Source organism: Vulpes vulpes, chromosome 15, assembly GCF_048418805.1.
Source record: "Vulpes vulpes isolate BD-2025 chromosome 15, VulVul3, whole genome shotgun sequence".
In the NCBI taxonomy this organism is placed as follows: domain Eukaryota; kingdom Metazoa; phylum Chordata; class Mammalia; order Carnivora; family Canidae; genus Vulpes; species Vulpes vulpes.
The window spans coordinates 85,261,180-85,280,979 of NC_132794.1; the positions used below are offsets into that span (position 1 = coordinate 85,261,180).

General features: G+C 37.5%; 1 protein-coding gene and 1 long non-coding RNA gene across 5 annotated transcripts in view; one reads left to right on the forward strand and one right to left on the reverse strand.

The window, feature by feature from the left end:
• The window catches only part of PDE6C (phosphodiesterase 6C), a 60,122-nt gene extending 40,385 nt beyond the window's left edge, over nt 1-19,737 (forward strand). The window contains exons 15-22 of one of the 4 annotated variants that reach the window (XM_072739538.1): nt 3,015-3,102; nt 10,517-10,617; nt 12,520-12,642; nt 12,736-12,799; nt 15,143-15,217; nt 15,328-15,411; nt 15,809-15,965; nt 18,573-19,737. In XM_072739538.1, coding sequence (XP_072595639.1) covers nt 3,015-3,102; nt 10,517-10,617; nt 12,520-12,642; nt 12,736-12,799; nt 15,143-15,217; nt 15,328-15,411; nt 15,809-15,965; nt 18,573-18,634 — 754 coding nt within the window. In that variant the 3' untranslated portion in view covers nt 18,635-19,737. The remainder of the gene's footprint in view (nt 1-3,014; nt 3,103-10,516; nt 10,618-12,519; nt 12,643-12,735; nt 12,800-15,142; nt 15,218-15,327; nt 15,412-15,808; nt 15,966-18,572) is intronic. The other 3 variants (XM_025990806.2, XM_072739536.1, XM_072739537.1) reach the window with 3 other exon arrangements.
• Nucleotides 7,810-12,526, reverse strand: LOC140595698 (uncharacterized). Its single transcript, XR_011997513.1, has 2 exons — nt 10,871-12,526; nt 7,810-8,605 (listed from the first exon to the last, which is right to left on the reverse strand). It is a non-coding gene; the product is annotated as an uncharacterized lncRNA (long non-coding RNA).
• Nucleotides 19,738-19,800: the final 63 nt, after the last annotated feature.

The window sequence follows — 19,800 nt, forward strand, 5'->3', positions numbered from 1 at the left end:
ACCCTGTCACAGAAGGTCCATCACATCAACCTGGCATTGTGTTCTCCTTCTAAACTTTCTCTGTAAATGCTCATGAACTCTGAAACAGTTTAAATTGGTTCAGAGATAAAGGTCAATCTTTCTCTTTTGTCATTTATAAGCTGTGTCATTTTCTGCTTCTTAAACTTTAGGATAAAAATGTAGTTGTAGCCAGTCTTTGATCATCTCCTCCACCACTTCAAAATTCTCCAGGGAATACTGGCAATGGTGTTCCCCCCTACCACCCCCCCAAAACAATCCTCAGATTTCTTAGGAAGTTGGAATGTTACTCATCTACCTTAAAAAGAACCCCTTAGTGCTTTCTTACCAACACTGCCCCGTGCTGGAGTTATAATTTTCAAAAATCATTCTTGGAAAGACCAAGAAAACCGGTAGGTTGACTAGTCAGGTCACACCACAACCTCTGTTATTTGAGTTTCTCTCCTTTGGTTATTTTCTTCCTGAGTGCCTGGACAGTATCACAGTCTAAACTAGCTGTTTTCCATACTTCAAGTTCACTGTTGCCAGACTTCAAAAATAGAGAATTATTGATGGGTGGTGTGATTTAAAAAATTTTTTTTTCTCATGATCCCCCATTGAGACTTTAAATAACATCTCTGAAATTTACTTTAAAAAAATATATCGTGCCAAATTCATTTTCTCTCCAAATATGTATATACATCTGTGTGTGCATCTGTGTGTGTATATAAATTCTTTTTTTTCTTATTGAACCATTTGTCAGTAAGTTGCAGACATCATGACACTTTACCCTGAAATGTTTCAGTATGTATCTCCTAAGAATAAGGGTGGCATTTGCCCACATAAACACAACATGATGATCACCCTGAGGAAATTTAACGCTGGTACAGTACAATGTCCCAATATAGAATATTTATTCAAATTATTCCAATTTCCCCAATAAATGACCTTTATAGCTTTTCTACCCCTCTGATTCAGGATCTAATTAAGGATCACCCCTGGCATTTGGTTGTCAAGTATTTTTAATCTCTTTAAATCTGGAATAGCTCCTCAACCTTTTCATGTCTTTCTGAATATTGCTATTTTTTAGTCTAGACCAGTTCTTCTGTGGGCAAGCCCTCAATGTGGATTTTCCCAGTAGTTTCCTAATTACCAAATTCAGGGTAAATATTTTTTTTAAGATTGTATTTATTCATGAGAGACAGAGAGAGAGAGAGAGGCTCCATGGAGGGAGCCCGATACAGGACTCGATCCCCGGACTCCAGGATCATGTCCTGGGCCAAAGGCAGGCGCTAAATCACTGAGCCACCCAGAGATCCCCAGGGTAAACATTTTTAGTGGGAATTCATGGATGATGCCCTTCTCAGAACGTCAGGAGGCCTGTGATAGCAATTTGTCCCATTATTTATGAGGTTTAGTTAAATTATTTATGGACGGAAAAAAAAATTATTTATGGGCAATATCCAGGAGATCTCTTTATGTAAAGGTACATTTTCTCCTTTGTATTAATAAGTAATCCATGAGGTATTATTTTGAGACTAGGTGTATTTCTAACTCCCCAGAAATCTTTCTTAAATGATGTTTTAAACCTAAGGGAATTAAAGACACCATTCTTTTCTGACTGGAATTGAGCTTCAATTAATTTTTTAAATCTCCAGTGCTGACACAGAGGAGGTATTTAAATATGTGCTAAAATTATGATCAATTATAATTTTGCTCAGATATAGTCGGATTGTTCCCTAACTAGAGCATTTGGTTTATCAGACTTGTCAGTGACCTGTTACCATCTCCTCTACTCCCTAAAGTTCTGTTCTTTCTGAAATAAGATGAAACTTCTCTACTAAGGCTGCCACACAATCTCTGATCTCTTCCTTTCTTAAAACTATTTATTCACTCCATATTTCTTTTTTTCCCACTCTCCTTCACCCCTCCATTGGAATGAAATAGAATAGAATAACAAAGTCTTCACATGACCTGTGTAGGCCTTTGGCCTCAGCCTCCCTCCATCACTTTCTCTTTTTTCTTTCTTTCTTTCTTTTTTTTTTTATTAAAGATTTTATCTATTCATGAGAGACACACAGAGGCAGAGACATAGGAAGAGGGAGAAGAAGGCTCCCCATGGGGAACCCAATGCAGGACTCCATCCCAGGACCCTGGGATCACGCCCTGAGCCGAAGGCAGATGCTCAACCACTGAGCCACCCAGGTGTCCCATCATCACTTCCTCCTGCTACCTTTTATTTTCTAGGGCTTCCTCAAACAGAAAGACTTAAAGGAAGACAGGGCACCAAAGACTGAGGCCCCCACTTACAGAAAGCTGCAACCTAACCATTAACAAATGGGAAGTTTAACCTAAAATTTATGTCCCTGCCTTGGAGGAGGAAAGAAATAATCACTTTATAATCATCCTTATTTTGGTTCCTCAATTTTTTTTTTTTTAAGATTTTATTTATTTACTCATGAGACACAGAGAGAGAGGCAGAGACATAGGCAGCGGGAGAAGCAGGCTCCTCATAGGGAGCCCAATGCGGGACTCAATCCCCGGACCGGGATCACGCCCTGAGCCAAAGGCAGACACTCAACTGCTGAGCCACCCAGGTGTCCTGGTTCCTGGAAATTCTTAATAAACATTTTCCATGCAAATGATCTGTGGGCCTTCAACTGGTTTGTTACATGTTCTGGGAGTCACAGCACAGGCCAGTGCCAGCAGCTCCAGGGAGCCTAAAGATTTTAAACTTAAAGATGCAGAGGATGAACCAAACTTCCTCATTTAAATAATTCAGTCATTTTATGCATTCAACAAATTAGGTTTTTTAAAGAATTTTTTAAAGAGCATATTCTCTTGTTCTAAATCTAAAAAATCAGTCCCAATATGTTACTTTCAACATTTCACAGGCATTAGAGGAGAGGGAGAAGGAAGAAATGGAAAACATCCTCAGAGAATAAAGACTCTATACTGTATGGACTCATGGGTAATCTTTAAGCAGCTAAAATTATGACATATCCTCTTCCTCCTAGATCCACGTCTCCATTAGCAAAGCTTCATGGATCTTCCATTTTGGAGAGGCACCACTTGGAGTACAGTAAGACTCTACTGCAAGATGAGGTACATGAGCTTTTCTCCAGGGCAGCTTAGAGGCTCTGGATCAAAGCACCAACCCACAGGAAATGCTTAGAAAGAGGATGGCCTTGAGTAATGGCTCAAAGAGTTGGCAGTCCATACCCTTATTGAAATCAATTGCTAGAAATGGCTATTTTACTACAGTTTTGAACAGCCAGGTTGGAAGTTGCTGAGATAGAAAGAGCCATGGAAAGTCACAAAATCTCTGTGAGTCCATGGAGAAAAAATAAAAAGCTTATGGTGGATGTGAGAGGGCTCTGCGCATCCTCAGGTATATATAAATGGAGAGGGGAGAGGAGGCTACATAGCCAATGATTTTCTTACTCGTGGGGCATGCACTGTGAGGCTTTGTCTGTATCTTTGAGGAAGTCAAGCTTTGGTAGTGGAGGGAAGCGTGAAATCAAGATATAAGACAGAAATAGCTGCCATCAGAGATGCACTGGCAATGCTCTAAGATTCTAGAAGGAGATGACACGTTCAGGAGTGCACATGGCATAGGGGAGCAGAGAGGTGGGATCAGGGACGGTTTTGTGCAGGAAGTGGCTTGAGCTTGGTCTTGAATTCACTTTGATTTAGCCATGTCATGTACTACGAACATTCCACAGGAGGCCGTCATTCTTCTGTCTTTTATCAGTTTTATTTTAGGGGTATATAGCTTGTGGAAAAGTTGTGGATACATAATTCAGTTATACTTAAAAAAATATCTTGAGAAAATTCCAAACCAAAACTGATTAAAATGAGTCATTATTGGATGGAGGGAAACACTTTTGTCATAGCAGAGAGCTTGTTTAGAATCACACGTGCTCAGTTGGAGAAATAAGCCCTCTGGGGAGTGGAGCTTTTCTCAGCTTCTGTAACAATCTTTTATAAAAGGCTCAAGGAAGGAACATACGGAAATATGTCCAGGTCTAGAGATAACACTAAATTCTCCCAAGTAATGTAAAGCCAAGAGGGGAAAGTAAGGCAGAGTGACCAGGCAGAAATATGGAAAAAGAGAAAAACAACACTTGAGCGTTTTTATTTTTTTATTTTATTTTATTTATGATAGTCACACAGAGAGAGAGAGAGAGGCAGAGGCAGAGACACAGGAGAAGCAGGCTCCATGCACCGGGAGCCCGATGTGGGATTCGATGCTGGGTCTCCAGGATCACGCCCTGGGCCAAAGGCAGGCGCCAAACCGCTGCACCACCCAGGGATCCCCCATTTGAGTGTTTTTAATAGCCCGTGATTGATGCCACGACCAAGTGCATGAGAATTTGCGGGCCTCGGGTGCACAGGCTGTTAAAAACAGATCCCGGGCTTCATTTTGCACTTACTGATGGGGCTTTCTGGGATTCTGGCCAGGAATTTGTATTTTTGTTAAGAATGATAATTCTGGTGTACAGCCAGAACGTCTATGGGTTTATAACATAAAAATAATGATATTATTTGTTCTATGACAATTTAAAGGAGTGGAGTTGAAAGTAATTCAGGAAGATAAGAGTAAACTGTTATTACTAATTTGTTATGAGTCTTTGTTGGGACAATCTTATATTTTTGAGTAAGAATTTTCTCTACTTACATAATCAGTAGTGTCACTGATTATGTGACATCCTAAGCAGGTACTATTGAATATAATTTATTATTTAATTTTACATATACCTACTAAAGCAAAATATATTTTAAGAACTTCAACCAAGTGTTTAAATGCTTAACATGATGGGGATGGGGGTGCGGGTAATCCTTGTATCTCATATGGTTTTCCTTTCTGGAATTTAAAGGTTTATAATAGACTAGTGGTTTTCCATCTTAATTTTTTAATGTTATTTACTCTGGAGTCTAAAACTGGTTTTGATGGTTATATAAAGGCTTATTATTCTTTCTAAAAAGTCATACTGCATCTCAGTAATCCATACCACCTTGGCAAGGACCCGTCTACAATGCTATCCAACCTGCTAGTTGAAGACTTTCAAAGCCTGTAAATAAGAGTCGCTAAGCAATGTAATCACAGAGTTTTTTATGAGCAGGGAAATGGAACGCTTAAAAAAATGAAATTTTCAGCCTTCAGATGTTCTTTGTACACTCTTGGGAGACAATGTTCTTTTATTTACTTTTTTGTATAAAGAAAATATTTGCATTAAAAGCATTTCAGTAAGGGAAATCCTCATGATTTATATAATAATCTTGACATTTTGTGGTCATTACTCAGACATTTTGTTTACCATGAGGCTTTGAATTAAAATGTCCTTGTATCCTAGTAGAGTGGGATCCACCGTTCTGAGAATTAAGAACTACCTGTAACCATTCAGAAGTCCACTCTTTCACCTGAGTGAACAGGTGGAAAACCGGCTAGTCAAATTTGTAAGAGTATAAATTTTAATGTCATAATAGTATTGTAGAAACAACAAAATATACTGCTCCAGCTTAACCCTGTTACCATTCAAAACACTTCTTTATAGAATTCATGATAATTCTATGTATGCTTTACCACACCAACCCCATCTTATACAAATGAGTGAAGAAGCAATGAAATATCCTGTGTATGGTCACAGCAGCCATGAAGACGTTAGCAATCTCTTTGTAGGGTGTCACCAGTACCATGCAGAAGACTAGAACAACCTGTACTTTCTCCTGCCTTACCTCACCTGAAAGCCCTACCCAGGATGAACTGGAGTCATTCCTGCCTATTTTGGGAATTTATATGTTTACTGCCATTTTTATAATAGGAGAGAACAGAGACCCTCGCTGTGGATTAGTGAAACCAGCTGAGCAGGTGGGGGTTCTGCTGAAATGAGCTGGGAAATAGGCCTCCTCTCTCACTCTGGCACACCTGTCCCACCCACCTCAGGTTTTCAGCACAATCCTCAGGAAAACAAATGGAATATTACAAATGTACATGTTTTTAAAATTAATGACTTCATAGTGGTTGTAAAAATTATACTTGCCAATATAAAAACTCAACCATAGGGAAAATTTCAAAAACAAATTTACAAAATTATTTCAAATCCTATCACTCAAAAATAGCTACTTCACTAACATCTGATGAACTTCTTTGCAGCCACCCTATGACTAGACAGGTGGGATAGAAACAATTTTAGAAAAATGGGATCATACTATCCAAGCTTTTTAAGTCAGAGTTCATGTTTTTAAAATCAGCTTTATTGAAGTATAATATGTGTACAATAAACTGCATCCCTTCAATGTGTACAATTCTATAAGTTTTACAATTTTTACACCTAGGAAACCACCACCACAATCAAGATATAGAACATTTTTAATCCCCCCAAACCATTCTTCATGCCCCTTTGCAGTGCATTCATCTCTCTGCTCCCAGCCCTAAATAACCATTGAAATGCTTTTAGTCACTATAAATTAGTTTAGATTTTTGTAGATTTTATATAAATGCAATTATACAAGTACTCTTTTGTGCTGGCTTCTTTCACACAAAGCAATAATTTTGAGATGTGTCTGCATTGTATATATCAGTGATTCATTCCTTTTCATTGTTGACTAGTTTTCCATTTATCTTTATGTAATTCTGTTTGAATTCAATGGAAGAAACATTTTGGGACTAGAAAGAATTCCAGAACTTTAGACACTGTGTCTTTAAACAAGAGATACTAGCTCTTTTTAAAACTTTTTATCTAAATTCAATAAATTAACATATAATGTATTGTTAGTTTCAGAGGCAGAGGTCAGTGATTCATCAGTCTCATATAACACCCAGTGATCATCACATCACGTGCCCTCCTTAATGTCCATCACCCAGTTACCCCACTCTCTCCACCCCCTTCTCCTCCATCGACCCTTAGTTTGTTTTCTAAGATTGAGAGCCTCTTATGGTTTGTCTCCCTCTCGGATTTCATCTTGTTTTATTTTTCCCTCTCTTCCCCTAGATTCCTCTGTTTTTTTTTTTTTTTTTTTTAAGATTTATTTATTTATGATAGACATAAAGAGAGAGAGAGAGAGAGAGAGAGAGAGAGAGAGAGAGAGGCAGAGACACAGGAGGAAGGAGAAGCAGGTTCCATGTCAGGAGCCCGACGCGGGACTCGATCTGGGGACTCCAGGATAGCACCCTGGGCCGAAGGCAGGCGCTAAACCGCTGAGCCACCCAGGGATCCCCCCCTTTTTTTTTCTTAAAGATTTTATTTATTTATTCATAGAGATGCAGAGAGAGAGAGAGGGACACAGGCAGAGGGAGAAGCAGGCTCCAAGCAGGAAGCCTGATGTGGGACTCAGTCCCGGGTCTCCAGGATCAGGCCCTGGGCTGCAGGCGGCGCTAAACCGCGGCGCCACCGGGGCTGCCCCGATCCTCTGTTTTGTTTCTTAAATTCCACACATGAGTGAGATCATAATTGTGTTTCTCTGATTGATTTATTTCACCTAGCATAATACCTTCTATTTCCCTCCACATCATTGCAAATGGCAAGATTTCATTTTTTGAGATACTAACTCTTAGTCATCTAAAATGAACAAATGACTGTGAAAAATTGTGAAAAACTATAGCTCAGCATTTAGATGTTTGATATTTTTAGACAATATGTATTAACAGCATTCTATTAACTCACTGCTATGAAACGTTAAGCAATTAAAATACTTCTACTCCTTCCACATCTTTGCCTCTGTTTTGTAAGTTGTTTATTATCATTGATATTTTTTATTGGTATTTATGAAATTTACACGTTGCTCAATAATTTCCACAATTATTTATCCTTTTTAAAAAAGTTTTTATTTAAATTCAAGTTAGTTCACAAACAGCAAAATATTCAGCTCAGATGTATAATTTAGTGATTCAACACTTACATACAACTCAGGTGCTCATTAGGACAAGTGCATTCCCCATCCCCTACTTCCCCCATGCCCCCACCCCTTGCACCTCCAGGAGCCATCACTTTGCTCCCTGTAGTTAAGAGTGTCTCATGGTTTGCTTCTTTTTCCCCCCACAGTCGTTTGTTTTGCTTCTTAAATTTCACATATGACTGAGATCATATGGTATTTTTCTTTGACATATTGCGCTTAGAATAATACTCTCTAGCTCCAACACAATTGTTTATTCTTCTACTTTTAAATGGGCTCAATACTTACAATCAATCCTTTTATGATGGCTTCTCCATTCCTGTGTGTTTTATTAACTCATATCTTGATTGATGTGATGATCTTGATTGGCTAGATTTCTGTCAAATTTTTCCAAGAGAGGCTAATCTAAGTACATGCTTAAGAATACCTGTTTGTTACATTTGTTTTTAAAGATCAGTTTGGAGGGATATAAAGGTCTTGCTTTTTCTCAGAAAATAGAAGACATCACTTCACTGTCTTTTGGCATGGAAGTATTGCACTGAATAGCAGTATGTAGCCAGTCTTTTTTTCTTATATGTGATTTGCTTTTTCTGCATAGATGTTCATCTGGTACTTAATTCTTCATATTTTAGCAGCAGCATCTGGATACTTTGGTGTTGATCATCTTGTATTAATTTTTTCCTGCTCTAATCACTGGTTCTGCCTTAGCTTACTAAAAAAAAAAAAAAAAAAAAAAAAAAAAAAAAAAAAGAGCATGTGTGTATATATTTTTATTCCTCAAGTTGTCCCCAAAAAGTTTTATTGGAGCTTCCAAAAATACCAAAAAAAAAAAAAAAAATTAAAGAAAAAGAAAATAGGACTGCTGGGAAAATAAAACTAAGATGAAGCATACATAGTAAAGCCCCCAAATGTGCACAGTGAGAGGTATAAGACTATTGGCCCCAAATTTGGTCGAGGGTTTTCTAGCAACTAATATAAAACAGAAGCAGCCTCTCTTATATGAATCTATATCCATAGGTTAAAAAGAAACCACTTAGAAGCTCTTCTTTTAAGATCCTTAGATATGAAAGAAAAGTGAAGATAAAAATATAGAATTAAGAGAGGGTTTTCCAATTAGGAGACTTGTTCATGTTCTTAGATGAAAGTGAAAATGAGTGAGAAAAAGATAAGAATGTGATTCAGGTATGTATATGTATTTCATAAATGTCAACTTCATTTGGCAAAACCACTATATATCTGTCCTTCAGCCTATATGCCTGTAATGATCTATTTGGAATATGAGACCTTTTGCAAAATGATACATATTGTTACAGTACTATTAACTAGGTGTAGTTTGTTGTTTAAAATAATGTAATCACCAAAATAACACATATTAGAATATGAGAGGTTTTTTTTTTTTTTTAAGATCTTATTTATTTACTCATGACAGACACAGGGAGAGAGAGAGACAGAGACACAAGCAGGCTCCATGCAGGGCACCCGACATGGGACTTGATCCCAGGTCTCCAGGATCACACCCTGGGCCAAAGGGGCTGCCTGAGTATGAGAGCTTTTAAACACCATTCCCAAATTTATTGTCATTTTCTTGAACACTATGAAGCTGATCTATATATATGAATAGATTATTAGTGGGAAACTCTTTGAAGAAAGGTGTAGTTAAGTCTTTGTGAAATATAATTGCAAGAAAACATTTTAAGAACAACTTAAGAGGATTTCATTATTTTTCCCTATACATACATGAGTGCTAATGTAATCTGCAGTTTCTGAAAGTTTTCCAATAATTTCTATGATTACTCTAAAATTATCTGGTGTAGGGCAGCCCTGGTGGCTCAGCGGTTTAGCACCACCTTCAGCCCAGGGTGTGATCCTGGGGTCGGGGGATCGAGTCCCACGTAGGGCTCCCTGCATGGAGCCTGCTTCTCCTTCTGCCTGTGTCTCTGCCTCTCTCTCTCTCTCTCTCTCATGAATAAATAAATACAATCTTAAAAAAATTAAAAAATAAAATTATCTGGTGTATAATTAGTATATCTAATAATTGGATGTACCAGATATGCTTTATTAAAGCTCCTTAATTAATACAAGCAAAATTTAAATCTATTGTTATATTTATAAATGATCCTAGAGAAAACACTTTTATTTACTACCCAAACTTATACACTGTTTACATGAATGTCTGCTAATACTATTTTTTTTAAGTTTTTTTAAAATTTATTTATTCATGAGAGACAGAGAGAGAGAGAGAGAGAGAGTGGCAAAGACACAGGCAGAGGGAGAAGCAGGCCCCATGCAGGGAGCCCATTGAGGAACTCGATCCCTGGTCTCCAGGGATCACACCCTGGGCTGAAGGCAACACTAAACCGCTGAGCCACTAGGGTGTCCCTGCTAATACTATTTTTATAGTTTAAATTACCTTACTCAAAGTATAGTAGAGGGGTAACTTAATTCAAGAGAGAAAGCTGAAATGAAAAAAGTGACTGAAAGACCTAGTTTTTCTTTTATGCTAATTATCTTTATTTCCTTAAGCGTGATTTGGTTTGTTTGTTGAATCAAAGGCAAATTAATGATTGCGCTTCATTGTGACTTTTTAAAAATAGTCCCATTTATGTGAATTTTTATCTTACAGAGTTTAAATATCTTCCAGAACCTAAATAAACGCCAGTTTGAAACAGTCATTCATTTGTTTGAAGTTGCAATAATAGCAACTGACCTGGCTTTATATTTCAAGTAAGTACAGAGCAGAATTCCCTTATATTCTGTGTGCTTCTGCCTTACATAAAAGACCCATTGCAAAAAAAAAAAAAAAAAAAAAAAAAGACCCATTGCATTCCGGTTAAAAGGCATTTCTTCACACATACATTTATCCACTTTACTTTTGGATTATCAGTAGAATACCCTCAAGGTATCTGATAGTTAGTTTACTAGGCATCTGAAAATATATTTTAGAAAACAAACCCCCTAACGTCAATTAGTTGGTTACCTGAAGAAGTTTGAATTGAAGAATGTACAGCAAGGTTGGTGGATTGCCAGAGGAGTGATGCCACACAGCCTTATGAGGTGATTTTTGTTGCGATGGATTCATCATGGTTCAGAGTCTGGTATTTAGAGTTGCAGGATCAGACATTTGATTCTGCTGGAGTCTGGAAGCTAAAAAATCTTGGTGATACTGATGCATATTAACCAAACTCACATAATTCTGAATTACATACAGCAGAGCACTAGCCTATTTATAATAATAATAATAATCAAAGAAACCAGACACTCCAAGCTTTTGCCCATTTCTTGTCAGTGAATTATAAAGTTCTTGGTGAAAATGGATTAGAACACGGTGAATTAGTTATAATATCCAGCTATTTAATGACTTAGATTGTAGTATCAATACCCAAATATCCATAATCCAGATTCAACAAATGCTAAGATTTTGCCACACCCATCTGAGATCATTTTTTTTTAATGGAAAAAAAGTAATGCAATTGAGGCATCCCATCACACTCCAAGAAAAGACCCTCCCTTCTCCCTCACAGATACAATTCTTTTTTTTTTTTAAAGATTTTATTTATTCATGAGAGATACACACACAGAGAGAGAGAGAGAGAGAGAGAGGAACAGACACAGGCAGAGGGAGAAGAAGGCTCCATGCAGGGCGCCTGACGTGGGACTCGATCCCGAGTCTCCAGGATCAGGCCCTGGGCTGAAGGCGGCGCTAAACCACTGAGCCACCTGGGCTGCCCCAGATACCATTATTCTGATATATACTTGTTCTTTCCATCCATGTTTTTATGTTGTTAAATGTGTTTTCAAATTTTCCATAAATAGTATCATACTGTACGTATTTTTCTGCAACTTACTTTTTCATGTAACATTAAGTTTTAAAGATTTACTTTGGTGGTAAATGAAGATCCAGTTCATTAGTTTTATTAACTGTATATTCAACTGTATGAATATGCCATAATGAATTCAGTGGTTCTTCTATGAATGGACATTTAGATCGTTTCCAACTTTTCATTTTCATTGACAATGTTGTATTGTATATCCTTGTATGCATGTGAGAGATTCTCTAACATACGTAGCTAGACATGGGATTGCTTTAGGGCTTGCAAATCTTCAGTCTTATACTACATTGCAAAACTGCACTCCTGAGTAGTTTCCCCAACTTAAATTCCCACCAGCGGTGTGCAGGAGTTCCTATTATCCCGTATCTGGACTACCCTTTATCTGGGGACACTTGTTTATCTTGTTAATTTGAGTGTGAGATGGTATCTTATTGATGTTCAAATTTGTATTTTCTTTTTTGCCAGTGAGGTTGAGCATCTTCTCATGTATTTTAGGTTCTAATTCTTTGCTGGTTTTATGCATTATATCTCATCACAGCCTGTGGCCTTTATGTTTATGTTATGATCTCCTTTGTCACATGTTATTTTTAGTTTCGATGTATTCAAACTTAGGGATTTTTTTTCCTTTTGTGGCTTGTGCTTTTTCAAGTTTAACAGCCACTCCCTATTCTCTTATCCCCTGACCCCTTAGATCCACTATGTGGATATCTGATGCAAAGTGGGAACATGAAATCTGAAAAGCACATATTAAAGATACTTTTTATCTCTGGTCTTATATGCTTAAACCGTTGCACAGCTATATCTTTTTTAGGAAGAGAACTATGTTTCAAAAAATTGTTGATGCTTGTGAAAAAATGGAAACGGAAGAAGAGGCCATCAAATATGTAACCATTGATCCAACCAAAAAAGAGGTTATCATGTAAGTAGTCAGAATTTTATTCCTCTTTTGGAAAAAAAAAATACCCCTTATTTTGTGTATCTTTCTTCTTAACAATTGTTGTTTTCTCCCAAGGGCAATGATGATGACTGCATGTGACTTGTCAGCTATAACCAAACCCTGGGAGGTACAAAGTCAGGCGAGTACAGTTATGTTTCCTTTTCTGTCACATGCACAGGTACTATCTAGGTCCCATATAAGAGCAAACATGAAGATTCTGGCAATCTCGGAATTTTGTTATAGCTAGCAATTATGTGACTATATATTTTGTAAGCAATTATCTTTCATTATTGTAGAACAAACAATGAATTTATAATTTAAAAAGAAAAAAGAAACTTGAGAAGTTAAGACAAAAATAAAATGTTCCCTGTTGGATTTCTGCTAATGAAGAAAGGCAAATGGCTTTCAAGAGCTCAAAATGTCAGTAAGACAATAGGTCATTTGGTTAGGCCCCAGAACAAGGCAAAGAGAAGGGACCTTAGAAAGAAAATGCTTTCTGCAAGGAATTATTTACCATTGAATATGCTGCAAAAAGTTTATATAAAATTATTAGAAGATAAATCAGCATAAAACAAAGATGAATCATTAGTGCTTTCCTCTATCAAGGGTGGTTTTGCTCCTACAACCCTGCTGTCAATCATTAAAAGACACTGTCTATAGTAAGTTCATGTTTACAGGTGTCTTCTCCAATTCTTTGCCTTGGGTTGTGAGAGTCAGGAGCTACTAGTTTACTACTTGATTTCTTGCTAACTGGATGAAAGAAGCTTCTCCTTTTCCCTCAGTGAATTCTAGGAAAAACCCAACTTAGAAAAGAGACAGAATTCACTGGGTTCAACTATAACTGTGGGTTGTATTTGGAAAGATGGAATAATTGGAACCATCAAATTTCAAACCAAATACTTGTGCTCTTTCCACCCTGATATGCCTATTCTTCCTCCTTTATTCTTTATCTGCACAATTGCCCAGGCAGGAAACCTGGGGCTTTGCATGAAGTTCATCTCCCCATTCCTGTCGTCACACTTGCTATAGCCTCAGGTCAGACTCCCACCCTTCTTCATCAGCACTAGGGTGGCAGGGGTCCTCCTAAGTGATCCTCCCTCATCCTTAGCTACCCAGCCCTCCTCTGAGCTGCTGCTGGGATTGTTTATAAATAGAGCTTTGCTCAGCCACTCCTCTGCTTAAAAGCCTTCTAAACTCCCCACAGCCAGAGGTTTTCAAGCTTTCTTTCAAAAAAGAAGTAAGGTCCATCCTCCACAAAGAGTTGTATACAAAGATCACTTTATATAAAAGAAAAAAGCAAAGTTACTTTAGCTTATTATCTCTCTTGACCCCTACCTGTTTGGCCTGCTAGCGCACTTTAGAACATTAGGACTGCAGGAATAAGAATCCCTGGTCTAGAGAATCAAACTTCCTAGCAAAGCTTACATGGCCCGTCACTACCTGTTCTTAATGCACACTCACCAGATTATTTCCTGTCACTCTCCTGTTCACCACTTCACATTCCAAGCTCTGGACATTCAATTTTATCTCTGCAGGTAGTCTCCCCCTCCTCTTTATCTGAAAAACTACTATCCATCCTTGATACAACATAAATGCAAGCTCCTTTTTCACAAGCTCCTTGATCCACCTCACTTCATTCTACTACTGTTCCAGCACTTTATCCACATAGTTTATATAACCATCTCTACTAGACTGGAAGCATCTTAAAGGGAAAAAATCACATCTTATTCTTCCTGGGAAGATTGCTTCATGCCAGTATGAGGCAGTTAGTGGGTGCTCAGTAAATTTGATAGATATTGGGTTTTTTAAAGCTATATAAATTTACCTTCAAATATCCTTACACTATAATCAAGTAAAGCTGTGTTCTAATCTGTGTGCATGTGTGTGTGCATGCAGGTAATATGCTAGATGCTAACAGATAAGCAGCACAAGAGGAGGATGTGTGGGAAGCTTCAGAGCTTGAAGCAAAATGTAACAGAATTAAACATCCTCCAATCTCCCCTTTTCATTGTTGAGAGGTCGTGGCAATACAAATAGGAGATAGGTACTCCCAGAATGGGCCTAGAATGCTGAAGTGGCAAGAGAAATTTCCCTTTCCCATTTAGATATAATCTGTAGGTGATATATTTTTATTTGTTTATTTTTAAGATTTATTTATTTGAGAGAGAGAGAGAGAACAGAGGAAGGGGCGGAAGGAGAGAGAGAGAGAGAGAATCTCAAGCAGACTCCCTACTGAGCATGAAGCACAACACGGGGCTTGATCCCATGAATCTGAAATCACGACCTGAGCCAAAATCGAGAATCAGAGGCTTAACTGACTGAGCCACCTAGACACCATCTTTCTAAAACCATAGAGTATATGGTGTGACAACACCTCAAGCATTAATATAAACGGTATCCCTAAATGTCACTCATAATGGTAAAATACAAATTCTCTATTAATAAGTCACTTTCATGAACCAAATCCTATTCTTATTTGCAGGTGGCACTTTTGGTTGCAAATGAATTTTGGGAACAAGGAGATCTGGAGAGGACTGTGCTGCAACAACAGCCTATTGTAAAGACCTTGACATAAAAATGCACTATTTATTACAAATTATCAATACAAATAGTCTCTTTTTCTGAGTCTTAAAAAACTATCCTTAAAGAATTTATTTCTCTTTCTAGCCTATGATGGACAGAAACAAAAGAGATGAACTACCTAAACTTCAAGTTGGATTTATTGATTTTGTTTGTACTTTTGTATATAAGGTAAGTAAAAAAAAAAACAAAAAAAACAAAACAAAACAAAACAAAAGAATGATTATATATAATCATTTGAGGATGAGGATTTTTCTTTCAAACTGTTACCAAAATCAAGTCACTGATATGAAAAGCCATGAGTGGTAACCTTGTTTCTACAAACTAGCTTGAGGAATTACCCTAATCTCATTCTGAGGTGGAAGAAAAACTAGGAGAACTCAGACATGAGCACATTGTACAGACCAGACTTACTTGGAAAACAGCACCTGTCCTCCCTGTTTCCATGGCACTAAGTTAAGCTCATCCTAGCACTGTAACAATTCCTTACAGCTCCTTCTCTGCATATGAAACGTACTGAAAATCAACTATATGATTTAAACCATTTCTGACCTAAAATTCTCTCTAGGAGTTCTCACGGTTTCATAAAGAAATCACACCAATGCTGAATGGTCTTCAGAACAACAGAGTAGAATGGAAATCCCTAGCTGATGAGTATGATGCAAAGATGAAGGTGCTTGAAGAGGAGGTGAAAAAGCAGGAAGAAGGAAACATGATTGCAAAAGGTGAGAAGAAATCTGTTTCTGCTCCTTGTAAAGTAACAGGAGTCAGGCTGAGCTTAATCTCACATGACAAAACCATAAATAAATGCAAACAGGAAATTTGCTTTTCCAAATAAATTGATTAGTGCTTTTCAGATATCTCCACCCCCAAAACAAGATCTTATGAATAATTTCAGGAGGAGTTGACTGGTCTAGTTGAAGTAGGAATTGGGGCTAGGCTTCCTCATCCACACTAGTATGTGGCTAGAGTACCTCTGTAGAATAATGAGATTTTAGAAACATGAAAGCCAGAACCAGTTGGATCACGGTTAGGAGAGAAAACAATTTTAGTCCTAACATTACACATCAGCTATGAGACTTGGGCAACTTGCTTAACCTCTCTGAGTTCAATATTCCTCTCTACTTAATGAGATTTTGCAGATCTCCCTCCAGCCTCCCTTCCGGATTTAAGGAAGGCCCACATGAAAGCAAAGCTGGCCAGATGAATGGTGTGATTTGACGGGTATTCCAAGACTGACTGTGCCTCAAATGTCCCCATATAGTGCTGTTTTTCTGATGAAACTTCTACTATTGCTGGGGTCTCTGTTGGGCTTAACATAGTTATCTTCAGAAAACCATTGTTAAGATGTTTAAGATCAATGATGAGTTTATCAGATGACAGAAATGTCATCTTCAAATGGGAATGCTAATGTCATGACGATGTAGGAAAAGATGTTAGGGTTTGAAGCAGATGGCCAAGAAAGGATTCTTGAAACATCTTTGGTGCAAAAATAAAAAGGTGATTTTAATAAAGTGCAGTGACAGGGCTTGTGGGCAGAAAGAGCTGGACTCATGAGGAGTGGCCCATTATACTTTCAAGTTGGGAGGGGGCTGGGGATAGCATAAGTCTCTGAGGAATTTTGGTAGCAAGGTTTCCAGGACCTTGAGGGGGCTAGCTATTGTTGGGAAAAGGTGATTTACTACCATCTAATAAAACCTGAGTCATGAGACCCATCATATGTATATTGGTGGACCATATGCTTGGGGGACAATTGCCAACATGTATCTTGGCAGGTAGAGATAAAGGAGATTTCTAAAGGAATCTTTATATGTTAAAGTTAGACTTACAGGATCCTCGAGGTCAGGCTAAGGTTGCCTTTTGCCCTTAGCAAAGTATTAACATGGAGGCGGTTGAGTCCCTGGAGGAATGTCACTCTACCTGTTGCAAGGACTTGTCAATGGGCTGTAGGTAGTAAGGAAATTAATTTTTCTTCTGCCTTTGTTTCCCACATCAATGACTTCATATTTTGTCTTGAGGGTTCAGCACTTAAAAGGTTTTGTAAGAAATTTTTGTTGTTTAACCAAGAAATCAGCTCTGTCTGGAAGAGCTCCGTAAAACAAAAACATACCACGTTCCTTTTAGATAGTTCTATTTTGTTTACTGGTATTAAAAAAAAAAAAAATCATGGCGAGAAAAAGTATTTTGCTTAAAAGGTTAAGGATGTCCTTCAACAGAATAAAAGTAGGTTTGACTTCTTCATATCCATTCACCAATGTATTTTTTGGGTGTCTATTCTGTGCAAGGCCCTGTTAGGAAGGGCCTGGGGAAAGTTGGGGTCCTTATCTCAGAGCTTACCACCTGGTAGGGGAGCTAGACAGTAAACCAACAAATGAGTAATCGATTATCTACCTATAATCATGAACAATTGATTATAACTATCAGAGGAAGCTATTGATTATAATTGATTATAACTATCAGAGGAAGGATGCTTATGCTGAACTCTGAATACAGGAGGCTTTGACTAAGCAAGAAAAGGATGAGGGGTTGGGGAGGAAGCCAAAACTAGAATATGCATGACAGCCTTGATGTGGAAATAAGCCTGACGCAACAGAGGAATGTAAGAACTAGTGTCTGGAGTCTACAGAGCAAGCAGGCAAAGAGTTCCAGATGAAGCTGGTAAGGCAGTGCTGCTGAATAGTGTTGCCTTAAAGGACTTGCTTGGGGATTTGTCCTCTAGAAGAGCAAGGGGGGGAGTCATCATGGGGATTTAGAAGGGAAAGCAGTAACCTGATTTGCACTTCAAAAAGATAATACAAGTGGTAAATTTTATGATGCAAGTGAAAAGCAAAGGTATTTCTTAGTACAATTAAATTTAATCCTTGTCTCAATTTTATGATGAACAGGCTATCAGGTTAAGTGGCTCCTGACATTTTCTTTTAGTATTCAGTATATTGGATATAGATCTTCTGTCTTTATTTGCATAAAAAATTACTTCTGAAATTTCTTCCTTCTACCCTGAGAAGTCTCTGTGAACTAAGAACATTATTTTGTATCTTTAGGCAACAAGCTTCATGCCTGGCACAAAGCAACAAGTCAGATTTCCAGACTGTACAGTTCAGTGGTTTGCTTGAGAAACAGATGTTAAGTGGTTAATCATTTATAAGATTGTTTTTTAAATGGACCAACTCTGAACATGAATTCAAGTTTTTAAATGGTCAAACACGTAGTATTTGTTTTAAGCTAAAACTATTAACTAGGTAAAAGTTGGTACTAACATCATGAGAGTGTTAGAATAAAAACACTGTGTGTCCACTGATTCCCAGTACTACTGCTTTTCTCCTTTTTACCAGCCACAGAAGATTCAAGAGGTGGTGTTGATGACAAAAAGTCCAAAACCTGTCTCATGTTATAATCCAACTGGTCTAAATTTCAAATATTGTTTCTACTTTCGAAGAAAAAAAGAAGAAACAAAAGAGCTTCAGCAAACTTCATTCAGCACACCATCAACTGAGTAAGAGGATCTCCAGATAGGCTACCCTTGTGACCACCAAAAGAAAATATATTGCTAGCCTGAAAACCCTGAGGGTAAAATAACGTTCAACAAAAGTACAAAATTATAAGATGAAAATAAGTGCATTTTTGGTGCCAATCTGTTTTAAATTAAAAATATATAATCCTGAAACTAGTCACCAATTCTTTTTTTAAAGGTTCTTATTAATAGTATTAATAGTATTTCCTAGGGCTACCATAACAAAATACCAGATTGAGTGGTTTAAAGCACAGACATTTATTTTCTCACAGTTCTGGAGGCTAGAAGTCCAAGATCAAGGTGTTAGCAGGGTTGGTTTCTATGAGGCCTCTCCCCTTGTAGATGGCCATCTTCTCCCTGTATCTTCACGGTCTTTCCTTTTGTGTGTCTGTGTCCTAACCTCCTCTTCTTATAAGGACACAGTCATAATGGATTAGGGCCCATTCACGATCTCATTTTACCCTAATTACCTCTTTAAATATTCTATCTTCAAATATAGTCACATTCTGAGGTACTAGGGGGTTGAATTTCCAAATGAATTTTGGGTGGGGAGACACAATTCAGCCCATAACATTAATAACTGTGATTCATACCTCAAATTCCTTCCTAAACTAGAAATCTCTCATCAACACATCTTAAGAATAGTAAATACAGTATATAATTTATAACATCTGTAAGCACTATATACAAAACAAATAACAGGATGTCAAATTTTATTCCATCGGAAATGCTTTTCATCTCTTTCCTCTACTTTTTATCCTTGATAATAGAAGGGTGAAGACCATACTGCTTTTGACAGTTTCTAAACTATGTCCATGTCCTATGCCCATCCCTCTCCCCAAGCCTGAAAGCAATTGTTTTACATAAAACTAAGAATATTTTAAAATATTTTATTCTCATTGAAAGAATTATCAGTATATAATGCATTCCCTGGATAATCCTAATGTAAATTAAATCAGATAATAAATGTTATGCATTATTAAGAAGCATGTGATTTGATTATGTAAAAATTTTATTATCAAATGCAGTTTAGAGGAACTTCAACAGAG